The 14,356-nt window shown below is 38.7% G+C and overlaps 1 protein-coding gene across 1 annotated transcript in view; it reads left to right on the forward strand.

Moving 5' to 3' along the window:
• Window positions 1-14,356, forward strand: part of PPM1E (protein phosphatase, Mg2+/Mn2+ dependent 1E) — a 212,028-nt gene that overhangs the window by 174,448 nt on the left and 23,224 nt on the right. Inside the window, exon 3 of the mRNA XM_069078030.1 lies at window positions 12,445-12,644. Coding sequence (XP_068934131.1) covers window positions 12,445-12,644 — 200 coding nt within the window. The remainder of the gene's footprint in view (window positions 1-12,444; window positions 12,645-14,356) is intronic.

Below are 14,356 nucleotides of genomic sequence, written 5' to 3' on the forward strand. Positions count from 1 at the left end.
CAGACTGTGGAGGGTCTTAAATGCCATTTTGAAGACTGCATTCTATCTGAGAAACAGTGGGGAGAAAGGAGAGAATGCTTTCAGCTGGGACTTGTGAAAGGCTTCACAGATAAAGTGGTACTAGAACTGAGCCTTGAAGGAAGATAAGGATTCTGAAAGACAGAAATAAGGACAATGTCATTTTGGGCATGAAATTCTCTCGAGTTAGAGGAACAACTAATGTAAGTAAGTAGATTTACCTTGGAGTGATATAGTCAGACCTGTGCCCTAGATTATTTCCGTAGGTGTGTTAAGGATGTATTTGAGAGGGGAGAGTTAATAGGCTATTGCAGTTGTCCAGATAGGAGAGGCCTTGACCAAAGGTCAAGGAAGGGAAGAGAAGTGCCTGAGAAGTGCAGCACATGGGACAGATAAGAAAGATGTTGTGGAAGAATTGACAGGATATGGCAAGATGTGGGGGAATGAGGGAAAGGGAAGAGGCCAACATGACAGATTTTGATTCTAGGTAGCTGGGAGGATGATAGTGCTTTTAGTAGAAATAGGGAATTTGGGAAGAGGAGGGTGTTTTTTCGTTGTTTGGGTTATTTTTTTTTTGGAGGAAAGAGGAGAGATGTATGAGTTAGGTTTTGAGGTGCCAGTGGGACAGCTAGGTGAAGCTGTCCAGCAGGCAGCTAGATGGAGAACTGGAACACAGGGGGGACATTAGAGCTAAATTATTTGATTTGAGAATCATTTCATGTGATGATTACACCATTGTAACATGAAATTACATGTGATTGTTACACCATTGGGAATAAAAGAGATCACCCTGGAGGAGTATAGAAAGGGAAGAGAACTGAAGGACAGAGCTTTCAGAATGTTCATATGCAGGGAGCAGCAGAGGAGAAAAAAACTAGCTTAGGTCTCTGGTCAGCATCCAGTCAGAAATACTGGAAAAGAATCAGAAAAGAGGAGAGTCACAGAAACCAAGGGAGGAAAGGGTAGGAGAAAAGGGTTTACAGTATCTAAAGCTGTAGAAGAGTCAAGGAGGGATAAGGGCAGAGAAAAAGCTATTGGCATTGACAATTAAAAGGTTATTGGTAGTTTCGCTGATAAAGACCTGATTCCTCAAATATATAAAGAACTGAGTCACATTTATCAGATTATGAGTTATTCACTGATTAATAAATTGTCAAAGGATAGGAACAAGCAGATTTCAGAAGAAAAAATCAAAGCTATCTATAGTCATATGAAAAAAATGCTCTGTTGAGAAATGCAAATTAAAACAACTAAAATTCTACCTCATACCTATCAGATTGACTAACATGAAAGAAAAGGAAAATGACAAATGCTGGAAGGGATGTGGAAAATGTGGAAAAATTGGGACACTAATGCACTGTTGGTGGCATTGTGAATTTGTCCAGCCATTCTGGAGAGCAATTTGGAATTATGCCAAAAGGAGCATAACATTTTGCATACGTTTGATCCAGCAATACCTCTACTAGATCCGTAACACAAAAAGATCAAAGGAAAAGGAAAAGCACCTATTTGTACAAAAATATTTATAGCAGCTCTTTTTGTGGTAGCAAGTAGGAATGACTGAACAAGTTGTGGTTTATGATTGTGATGGAATACTATTGTTCTATAAGAATTGACAAGCCGGATGGTTTCAACCTGTGAAGACTTACATGAACTGATGCAAAGCAAAGTGAGCAGAACCCAGAAAACATTGTACATAGTAACAGCAATATTGTCTGATGATCAACTGCGAATGACTTAGCTATTCTCAGCAAAACAATGATCCATGACAATTCCAAAGGACTTATGATGAAAAATACTATGTACCTCCAGAGAAAGAACTGATGAAGTCTAAATGCAGATCAAAGCATCCTTTTTTATTCATTTTTCTGGATTGTTGTAGGAGGCTTTCTATCTTTATTTTCTTTTGTAACATGGCTAATATGGAAATATGTTTTGCATGGCTGTACTGTGTAATCTATATCGAATTGCTTGCCTTCTCAAGGAGTGAGGAAGGAAGGGATGGAGAGAATTTGGAACTCAAAATTTTTAAAAATGAATATTAAAAATTGTTTTTGCATGTAATTGAGAACATTTTTAAAAGGTTATTGGTGAACTGAGAAAATATCAGAGAAAGGACTGAGAAAGTAAGCCAGATTGCAGGTGGTTGGAGGAGTGTAGTAGTAAATGAAGAAGTACTAATGGGGGAAGTTAACTACTCTGGCTAAAAAAGTTTAGGGAGGGAAGAAGAGATAAGAAGATAGTTTGTGGGGGCAGTAGGGCCAAAGGAAGGGGGATTTGGGATTATATTGTTGATCATCTAAACAAGATCTAAGAGACAGGAAGGGATGGGAATTGAGGGGTTGAGGAGTTACCTCAGTTCATGTCAGAAGACTTGGGTTCTCACAGTGAAATAGGAGATGAGGTGATTTGCTGAGAGGAGGGGAGTGGTGAGTTGAAGGGGTATGAGGTGAGTGGAAACTTAAAGGGAGGAGGTTTGGAACAACTGCTTTGGGGAAAGTGATAAGGGAGTCAATATGAAATAGATAAAAAGATTTCCACACAAGTAAAGATCCAGTTGAGGTTATAGTTGCTTGCCCAGTTTTGGACATTTGCTTTTAAATTTGCCACACACACACACAAAAAATAAAAACAGATTAGTTAGATTCTGAGTATTCAAAGAGTATGGCTAATGGAAAAAATTGTTCTTTGCAGAGTGGGTGTTTATGTCATTTAATAAGAGGCCCTGGAAATTACCAAAGGAGCAAACAAAATTAGGAGACTTGTATCACTTCTCTCCTTTGCTCCAAGTCATTCTTTGGTAGGAAAAAAATATCTAATAATGAAGAATTATTGCCCTTGAAGAAAGCCTCTTCTTGTCTTAGCCAGCAGTAACTAACTCACCTGAAATCAATGTAGTCCAGAGTGAGGTTAGATAGGATTCCTGCTATGATACAGGTAACAGTAACTAAAGGTACTAGCACAAAGAGGCAAATTTAACCTCCTAGGTATCATGGAAGCTTGGTGGGATGATCCATATGACTGGACTGTGTCTCTGGACGTAGGTTTCCCTTATTCAAAAGAAAAAGAGTAAGTGGATGGGGAGGGTGGAGTATATTAAGAAGGTGGAAATACAGGAACCAGCATGATAGAGAGTATTTGGGTAAAGGACAAAGGAGGGAAAAACAAAGTGACTTTGTCATTGGAGTATATCAGTAACTATCTAGGCAGAAGAGAAGAAAGAAATGAGGAGTTTGGGGAACATCACAAACCTGGCACAGAAATTTGATAAAGTAGTGATAAGGGACTTCTGTTATCATGACATCTGCTGGAGCTCTCTCTCTCCCAAAAGCAGAACAACTAATAACTTCTTGTCATTCTTAAAAGATGGAAAAACCAAAAAGGGGAAATTCTATTCTAGGTCAATTTTCTCCCTAACAGAGAAGAACTTATTGCAGGGGGCACGGCTAGGTGGTGCAGTGAGTAAAGCGTCGGCCCTGGAGTCAGGAGGACCTGAGTTCAGTTTCAGCCTCAGACACTTAACACAAAAAACTAGCGGTATAACCTTGGGCAAGTTACTTAATCCCAATTGCCCTCCAAAAGGCAAAAAAAAAAAAAAAGGGTCAGGAATGTCAAAGTTCAGAATGAGTTGAGGCTGGGGAAGGAAACTGAAAACAACAACAGAAAGGATTTGGTGGGTGTTTGGTTTGTTGTTGTTGTTGTTGTTGTTGTTGTTTTTTACCTATATTACAAGGTAAAAGAAGACCAAAGAAGAGAAAGATGGGTGGGATGATAACTGACAAAAGAGAGAGGCAGAGCTATTCAATCGGTATTTTGTTTCTGTTATCTCTGCAACAAGAAAGATGACCTTTACCCTGGAGATGACAGAACAAAATGATTGATAGGGAATTGACGCACAAGATAAATAAAGAGATGATAAAGTAGTGATAAGGGACTTCTGTTATCATGACATCTGCTGGAGCTCTCTCCCAAAAGCAGAACAACTAATAACTTCTTGTCATCCTTAAAAGATGGAGAAACCAATAAGGGGAAATTCTATTTTGGGTCAGTTTTCTCCCTAACAGGGAGGAACTTATTGCAGGGGTAGAAATGATGGTAAATATGAGTTGGTGAGGGGAAAGTATCTAACCTGGAGTTTGGAGATGGAGGACATCTAGCTGCCCTTGATAAATTCAGGTCACCAATCTCAGATGAGCTACATCCTTGGTTTCTGAAGGAACTTGGCAGATGTGATTCACTATGCTACGATAGACAGTATAAAAAAGATTATGAAAGATAAGAGAGGTACCATAAGATTGGGGAAGAGGAGGTGTGGACAGAGACAGAGAAGATAAGTGATTGCAAGCTGTAGGGCAAATAAGCCTGTCTTCATTTCTAGGGAAAATTTTAGAATGGATCATTAAAGAGATGGTGGGCAAATTTCTAGAAAGACAAGTGGTGATTACAAAGAACCAACATGGCTTTATTAGAACAAGTCAGGCCAGACTAACCTTACTTCCTTTTTTGGTGGGATTAATAAACCAGTAGATGAGGGAAATGCTATGGACATAGTTTTCCTAGATTTGAGGAAAACTTTGATAAAGAATTTCATATTATTTTTGTGGAGAAGATGAAGATAGAAATTAGGTAATAATACAATAAGATGAATTCAGAACTGGTTGTATGGCCAAACCCAAAGAGTAATTCTTAATGGTTGAATGTCAGTATTCTAGGAGGTCTCTAATGGAGCATCCCAGTCATTTATATTGTGTTCTATGACATTTAACATTTTAATCTATGATTTAGATAAAGGGATAGATGGTGTTCTTATCAGATATGCAGATCACACAAAGTTAAGAGTGATGCATGTAGTCAGGATCTAAAAGGATCTTGACAGACATTTTTGGCTAGTTCTAATAAGATGAAATTTGTTAGTGATACATGTAAAATCTTGGACTTAGGTACAAAAAAATCAACTTAACTAAAATAATATGGAGAAAGCATGTTTAGAAAGCAGTTGTTTGGGAAAGGATCTAGGGTTAATTAATTTAATTAATTTAATGAATGACAAGCTCAGTGAGGACCAGCAGTGCGATGTAGTTCCCCCAAAAAACTAATGTGACCTTGGGTTGCATTCAGAGAAGTGTAGCTTTCAGAATAGATGATTGTCTCACTATACTGTGCCCTCATCAAACCTTATCTGGAGTACTGTGTCCAGTCCTGGGTACTGTGTTTTAAGATGTACTTTAATAAGATTAAGTGTCCAGAGAAGAGCAGCCAGGGTGGTAAAGGGCTCTTAGTTCAGGTCATGTCAGTATAGGCTAAAGGAGCTAGGCATGTTTAGTCTGGAAAAGAGAAAACTCAAGCTATCTTCAAGTACTGGAGGGCTATCTTATGGATGGAGGAATTTAAATTGTTCTGTTTGGCCCCAGGGGACAGAACCAGTGGGGATGAGGACAAATGGAAGCTCCAAATGGAAGATCCAAAGAAGATGAGTTAGGATTGTCATCAGGGAAAAGTGCTAAGTGTTAGAGTTGTTTAAAAGGTGAATGGTCTGCCTCCAGAGCAGTGGGTTCCTTCTCCTTGGAGGTCTTCAGACAGAGGCTGAACTTGTCAGAGGATTCCTTTTATGTATCATTTGGACTAGACAGCCCTCTGGGGTCCCTTCCAACTCTCCAATTCTGTGATTCTATGATTTGGAGTTATTTCTCTACAAGTTTTGTCACTGCAATAAAATTCTGCATCATATAGTCAGGATGATAGCTGACTCAGCTCTAACTCTACATCAGAACCAAGACATTAATGACTACTGAGTAATTTACAGCTGTGTGGGGGAGGATTGCTATTGGGGACCATTTTTACTCCCCTACCCCTTTCCCCTTCCATTTCAATCAGCAATTATTTGTGCTGCTGACATTCTGCAACACTTCCTTCAGGAAAATGTTTCATGTTAGAGAAAAGCTGAAGGGTTGACTTAGACTCTTACTTAAGGAAAAAATTCTTAAATGCCATAAACTTGTGATATTAAATTGAAGAGACTTGTAGAGAAAGGTGGCAGAGAAGGTAGGGAGAAAATCAATAAGTAGTGACTATTCTTGCTCTAAGGGCAGCTAGGTGACACAGTGGATAGAGCACCAGGCCTGAAGTCAGGAAGACTCATCTTCCTGAGTTCATATCTGGCCTCAGACACTTCCTAGCTGTATGTCCCTGGGCAAGTCACTTAACCTTATTTTTCTCAGTTCCTCATCTCTAAAATGAGCTGGAGAAGGAAATGGAAAACCATTCTAATATCTCTGCCAAGAAAACCCCAAAAGGAGTCACGAAGAGTCAGACATGATTCAACAACAACAAAATTCTTGTTCCAGAACCTTTCAAGACATTCCAGAGAGATATGTCTATGCCAACGCTGTGATTTGAACTGGTATATCATCATTCCAAATCATTTGAAAAATCTTTAGTTTACTTAATTAGTCTCACCCAGGATGAACTGTACTGAGATCTCATGGTGGGGGGAGTGTTACTTATAAATCCATGGGGGATATGGGCATATGGAATAGGTTCTGTGTTCTGGGGCAGTACTTTAATATTATAAGTTGCAGCTAAGGTGCCAGCCTACATTGGAAGAGTGATTTTTCTCATCCAGGAATACCATATAGCAATGAAATCACAGGTCCCCTTTTTCTCTTTTATCCCTGTTAAGAACACAGATGGCAGGAAGAAGAAGAGCAAAGGCTGCTACAAAAGGATGATATGCTCCATGCCTGGAATCTTCTTCCTCCTCACCTCCATCTCTTGGCTTTCCTATTCTTTCTGAGGTCTTTCAAGTCCCTAATTCCTGTGTTTTGTCTTTCACTCTGGGTATTTCCATTCAAAACAAACTTTTCTCATAACAGCAAAATACACATTGAGAGGCAACAAGGTGAAATGAAGTAAACATTAGACTAAGATATAAACTTCAATTTAGCAAACATTTATTGAACATCTTCAACATGCCAGGGACTATGTTAGACCCTGGGAATATAGAAAGACAAGAAAAGAAATAGTATCTATCCATAAAGAGCTCATATGCTACTGTGGAAATACACATACACAGATAAGTAAATATGAAGTCCATACAAAGTAAGACAAAATAATTTCAAAAGGGAGAAAGTACTAATAGCTAAAAATAATCAGGAAAGAGCTCATGCTTAAAGAGGTGGTAGTTGAAGTCATCTTTGATGCAGACAAGGAGTTCTGAGGGGTAGAGGGGAGTAGGAAGTATATTCAAGACATGAGACACCATTTGTGCAAAGGCAAGGAGGTGGGAAATGAAACTTTGTGTCCTGGGAACAGCTAGCTCAAGACCATTTGTCTTGAATTGTGAGCATGTAGTAATATGCTATTATATTGGAAAGGTAAGTGGTAGCAGTATTTGGATGGGCCTTAATAGCCAGACTGAGGAGTTGTGTTTTATCCTAGAGTCAATAGAGAAACACTGATGAGTTTTGAGTTTGGGAGTAGCGGTCAGAAATGTGTTATAGTGATATTAATTTGGCAGCTTTGCACAAGATGGTTTGGAGAGGGGAGAGGCTGAAAACAGCAAGACAAAATAGGCAATTGCAGTAATCCAGGAAATAGCTGATGAATATTTGCACTGGCATGGTGGCTTAAGAGTTAAGAGAAAGGGACGCATCTAAGAGGTTTTTGTGGAGGGAGAAGTGACAAAATTTAGCAGGTGCTTTGATATGCAGGGGTGACACAGGGGAAGTAGTCAAGTTTTCTTCAAGGCTGCAAACATTCATGGCTTAAAGGATCTTGGTGACATCAACAGAAATGGGGAAGTTTGGAGAAGGAATGGATTTGGGGGGCCATATAATGATACCCATTTTGACCATTTTGAGTTTGAGATGCCTATGGGACATCCTGGTATAGGTGTCTAGAAGGTGATGTGGGATGGCAGTTCAGGAGAGAGATTTGGGACCCATAAATAGATTTAGGAGTCCTCTGTGTAGAGATGATAATTAAACTCATAGAAGTTTATGGGACCACCAAGGAAGATAGCTTGAGTTGTAGCTCAGCTACTCTGCAGTCTCTATGGTCTTGGGCTGGTCACTTATTCTCTCTAAACATCTGTAAAACTGGGATAATAATTGATCTGAGGTTCAAATGAAATAATGACCTATGAAGTACTATACAAGGGTAAGGTGGTATTTGTTAACTTCATGTTCTCCTTCTGTTGCAGCTTTCTGGGTTCTGCATACACTAAGGTTCAGGAGACCCAAATTAGCTATCAGGCTACTGTGGGGGAGGGAACAAGTTTACAGTGTGCAGTCCATCTAAAAACTCCACATGATCTCAGAAATACAGGACTTCGTAACCATTTCTTCTTCTTTTACCCAAAATAGTTTCTGCCATTTACAAATTTCTTTAGCTCCTTGGTTTCCATAACTTTTATATCCTCACTCTGAAGCATTAAGTATGTTCAGGATTGATTGAAGCATCCGCTAAAATTGCTTCTGAAAAAATTAGCCTCTTGAGACTACCACCTTGGTGATTTATAATAAGAAAGGCACCTTGTATATAGTTAATTAAAATTTGCTCATTTATTCTGCTTTGCTTGAATAGGCAACTGATTTGCTGTCTCAAATTGATGTTATTGTATCAGACGAACCCCCACCTCTTCCCCCCTCCCCACCCCAGTGTGATGTGTGCTGCTAGCCTTAGAGGCTTTTTCTTTGAGTCTGGAAATAAACTATATTTCACTTTTTCAAAGTAAAAAGACCGAAGGAAGGGAGGCAAGGGTTGCTGACCAAGGACGATAGCCTCCATGCCTGAGATCTTCCTCCTCCTCCTCCTCCTCCACCTCTTAGCTTTTCCTTCTAAATGCAAATCAGCTCCTACCTTCTCCAGAAGGCCTTTCCTGGTATACACAATATCTACTGCCTTTCCTCTGACACTAGTTACCATGTAGTCTGTATATATCTTTTATGAACCTAGATATTTTCATGTTGTCTCTCCCATTAAAATATGAGCTCCTTGAGGACAGAGATTGACTGGTTGCAGGTACCATGATTGATCATGGCTTAAAATGTAGCTCTTAACCTGAAATCAGCTGGTTTCTATCCTAATGTGTAAGAAATATAAACAAAGGCAGTGGCAGAGCTTGGAATAGAAGATGGGAACTCCAGGTTCTTGTGGGACATAAAGCCCCATTTGTTCAGGATTTGTGTTAGTTTTTCTCAGGCTGTCTAGTCATGTCAGGTTTGTTTAAAATCCAGTTTTTCAAATAGCAGTCTGTTCCCTCTTCTATTTGGGGAAAATCAAGGATCTGTGATTTTCTCAGTTTAGGAATTCCCTGTACCAGGTATAACATAATATGTTACAAAGTTACCTGGGGCTCAGAAAGATTAGGTGACTTAGCCATGGTCACACTAACCACCAGGTATCAGAGACTGGATTTAACTTAGGTCTTCTGACTTCAAGTTCAATACTCTGTTTACTACATCTTTCCAACTCTCACAGGGGTTATTAGAAGTCTTTGAAGTAGATTGCAAAAAATACAGGTGATTCCTTTGCTATCTTTGGAATTTAATAGTGTTATATCTTGAGTAGAGTATAAAATTAGAACTAACATACTTTCTCCAGCACCATTCAAGTCATCCCACAATGTATTGTTCCTCCTGTCACCATCACTTAAATTCATACAAATTAAAGGTGGAATGTTTGAGCAAGTCAGTTAGTCTAGAATACCTTTAGAGTTCAAACAATAGATCAGTGGTTCACAACCTCAAACAATTTCACAGACTGCCATTTGATATTGGATGTGTTGTTAATGATCTTTTAATAAATTGCAAATTACATAAGAAATGATGAGCAGGCAGATTTCAGAAAAACCTGGACTTACATGAACTGATGCTGAGTGAAATGAGCAGAACCAGGAGAACATTGTACACAGTGACAGCAACTTTGTGTGATGACCAACTTTGATAGACTTAACTCTTCTCAGCAATGCAACGATCTAAGACAATTCCAAAACACTCATGATGGAAAATGCTATCTGTATCCAGAGAAAGAACTATGGAGTCTGAATGCAGTTTGAAGCATACTGTTTTCTTTTTTTCTTTCTTCCTCATGGTTTTCCCCTTTTGTTCTGATTCTTTTTTTACAACATGACTAATGTGGAAATATGTTTAATATGATTGTACATGTATAACCTACATCAAATTGCATGCTGTCTTGGGGTGGGGGGAAGGGAGAGAGGAAAAAAATTTAGAACTCAAAATCTTATGAAAGAGGGGCAGCTAGGTGGCACAGTGAATAGAGCACCAGCCTGCAGGAGGACCTGAGTTCAAATCCAGCCTCAGACACTTAGCACAAAAACTAGCCATGTGACCTTGGGCAAGTCACTTAACCCCAATTGCCCTCCAAAAATAAAAAAAAAAATCTTATGAAAGTGGGTATTGAAAACTGAAAATAAATAAATAAATTTGAAAGAAAAGTAGAAGGGACCAAAAATAAATTACTTATTTATTTTGCTTTTTGGGGGGCAGTTAGGGTTAAGTGACTTGCCCAAAGTCACACAGCTAGTAATTGTGTCAAGTGTCTGAGTTCAAATTTGAACTCAGGTCCTCCTGACTCTAGGGCCGGTGCTCTATTCAACTGTTCCACCTAGCCGCCCCTCAAAGATAAGTTACAAATTACAATTTGAAATTACAATTAGAAATTGCAATTTCAAAAAACTATGGTGAGGAGGCAGCTAGGTGGCACAGTGAGTAGAGCACTGGTCAGAAGGACCCGAGTTCAAATTTAGCCTCAGACACTTACCACTTACTAGCTATGTGACCTTGGGCAAGTCACTTAACCCCAATTGCCCTGCCTTCCCCCTCAAAAAAAAAAAAAAAGACCAAAAAAAAGCCTATGGTGAATTTAGTAACTTTAAAATTTTTGTTTAATTAAATAGAACAGTAACACATACATTTGAAAAATAGTAATGTATGCACAAGACGTCATTCAGTTTACAGAAAGTATGTTTGATTATTATACTGAGTCACTGATGTGTTTTTTGTTAGCATTAAAAAAAGATGAAAATGGCAGTGCTTCATACTCATGCGAAGTTGGGGATCCCACAGGCTGAGAACCATTGCAATGAAAAGAAAAGCCATTAAGGATTCCCAATAATATTTCCTGACTGCAGCGCCAGCCAACAGCTGTCAAGTCACAACTGTTTTTTACTTCTTTTTCTCCATATTTACAATAAAGAAAGAGCGTCATTGTCTCAAAGCACTAGGAGCCTCAGAGCTATGTTAACACACTAAAGAGTTACTCCTCATCAGTGTTAAGGTTACCAAATGATAGATTCCCAACTCATCTTTAGATTAGGATTTATTCTAACTAGGGGAAACCTTTCTTTCTACCAAGAGTTAGTGATCCACAAAGAAAAAGAAAGTTCCCATGCAAATAAAACACATTTTTTTCCCCTTAGTGAAATTAAACATATCCTATTTGCCTGCTTTTAAATTAAGGACCGAAAACATAAAACTTTAATTACTAAATATAATAGTATCTTATAGTGGCTTTGGAGTTAAAGGGCCTGGATTCTATCCCTATTAATCTGTGTGACCTTAGGCAAGTCACAACTTCTGCATTTGTAAAATAAGAACTTTAGGCTAGATGTTCTAAGATCTCTTTCAGTCCTAAATCCATAATCCTGTAAAAAAAAAAAATCAATTAAGAAACATTTCTTAAGCATTTAGGTTTCTAGGCTCTGCTCGAGGTGTTGAAATACAAATATAAAAGTGAGACACTACCTGCCCTCAAGCAGCTTGCATTCTACAACCCCATTACAACCCTCATTACATTCTCCCAGCCCCATTCACAAACAAAACTCCAATCCTTTAATGTTCCACAAGGAAAGGAACAGAGAAAGGAGGTAGAGAAGAGAGGAATAAAGGAAGTGGGGAAGAGGAGAAAGAGGGTAGAGAGAGGAAGAAGAGATAGTAGCATTTAAATGTGGTTAACTGTCATTTTGGTGGGTTTTGTTTTGTTTTGTTAACAACCTGCAGCTATAGGTTTTAAGTTAATACCATTTAACAATTCCCTTTGAAGTACCAACTAGTTAACCAACCACTATTCTTTGAGGACTTTTATGTTCAGAAGGGCAGTTATGCTACTGAAGCCAAAGCAGGGACCAGAGCAAATCTAGATCCAGAAATGGGATGAAATCAGCCTTTGGCACTGGCACCTGTCCATTGGTCTGATGTTAATAACTCAGAGACAAGCAGAGACAGCAGATAAGCATAATATTGTGCTTCTGAATGCAAAGTGGTTGTCATTTCTTCTTGGGAAGGGTGAATCTCTTCTTTTTATGAATTTGACAAAGATGAACTTCTATCTTTAGTAAGCAGGGAAGCAAGGCAAAAACAGTCCTCTAAAGCCTTTCATTTGGGGGTTTCTGTATTTCTTCCACAGAGATTGAGACAGTGAAACTGGCACGTTCTGTCTTCAGCAAACTACATGAGATTTGCTGCAGTTGGGTGAAGGACTTCCCTCTCCGAAGGAAACCCCAATTATATTATGAGACATCAATCCATGCCATCAAAAACATGCGCAGGAAAATGGAGGACAAACACGTCTGCATTCCCGACTTTAATATGCTCTTCAATCTAGAGGTAAAAAGGGCACGTCCCAGGGGCCAGTGGGATAAAGAGAAGAGGATTTGCCTCACTACCTTAAACTCCTTTATCGGAAAGTGAGAGTCACCAATAGATTCTTGATAATGGACCATACATCAAGTGGCAGAGGTTTGCTTACGTTAAAAGATGGAGAATCGTTTCTCTCTGTTATCAAATGATTTTGTCATGGATAAATTCACATATGTGTTAGAAAATCCATTTGAAAATACTATTATCAAAAAGGGAGAATAGATTTTATTTGAGGAGCAAGTCAAAGGACTAGAGAGTCCTGAAATCTATTATTTCTGAGTGTCTCAATGACTTGTTAACTGATGTTGGTCAAGTTTCCCAGGCCTGTGCTTCAGTTTGCTAAAAATGCCCGTGAAATTCTTTTTGTTTATCATGCAAAATGTGGTGGGAATAAATATAAAGGTGGCTATCTATAAATGATTTTGGCTGCCTCTGATGAAAGTCCTTGGGTAGGTCCTTATTAGTAGCATCTCTTGTTTGGTGTAAATGGACACCAGGCTGAATATAGCTAGTAGGTGATACTCTACATTTACCTATGCAGTTAAAGTTCATATGGAAGTTTCTCTTAATAGGCTGGGGGCTACCTGGGATTGAAAAACCTGTGAGCAGCACCTAACCCTGGGAAGGGCATTCAATAAACATTTAAGCTCCTACTGTGTGCACTTAGATATCTGGGGATACACACAGAAACTGGGGATAAGAGCAAATAAACAAGTAAATAAATAAAAACAGTTCTCTCCCCTCCCCAAAAGAAATTATATTTTATTAGGGAGATGTGACACGTCAACAGATTATTATAAATACAATAACATTTGAGGAGAGAGAATTTAGCAACTAGGAGGAATCAGAAAAGGCTTCTCATAGGAGATTGCATTTAAACTGAGAAAGGAAGAACAGAAGGAAGGAGGGAGAGGAAGAGAGGAAAAGAGGGAGGGAAGAATAGAAGAAGAAAGGGAAACAAGATGAAAGGAGAGAGGGAGGTCAGGAAAGAGAGAGGGAGGGGAAGGATGAAGGGAAGGAAAAGAGAGGGAAGGAGAATAAAAAGGAAGGAAAAATGAGGAGGAAATAATTGTTATTAAGCACTTACTATTGCTAGGCACTGTGATAATTGCTTTATAAATATTATCTTATTTGAACATTTGATTTGAAGGAAGCTAAGAAATTTAAATGATGAGTAGGTGGATATATTTTAAGTGCATAGAACAAACAAATGGCTTTATCTTTCATTTTTAAAATTGTGAACTTAACGAATATGAATATTTCTTTTTAAAAATACTTTTTATTGATATCTTGTTTTTGCATTACTGACATATTCTAATGTAACTCACTCCCTTCCCTCTTGGTCTCTCTTTCCTAAACAATAATCACTGTAACAAAGAATGAAAGTTGGGGGAAGGAGGTAGTTAAACTCCAACTCACTAACACATCAGAAAAGTTTGACATAAAGACAGTGTTGCACACTCGTGGTCCCCTATTCTACAAAGATGCAGAGGGGGACCTTCTCAAATATCTTCTTTGAGGCCAAGCTTGGTCACTATCTTTTCAAACCTTCAGTTTTGATTGTTTTATTTTGATTCTTTTCTTTTGCTTTTTTTTGGGGGGGGAGGGCAATTGGGGTTAAGTGACTTACCCAAGGTCACACAGATAGTTTTTGTGTTAAGTGTGTGAGGCCAGATTTG

This window comes from Petaurus breviceps, unplaced genomic scaffold (assembly GCF_028583685.1).
Source record: "Petaurus breviceps papuanus isolate PSGF00001 unplaced genomic scaffold, PetGlider_PUasm1.0 91023, whole genome shotgun sequence".
NCBI lineage: Eukaryota > Metazoa > Chordata > Mammalia > Diprotodontia > Petauridae > Petaurus > Petaurus breviceps.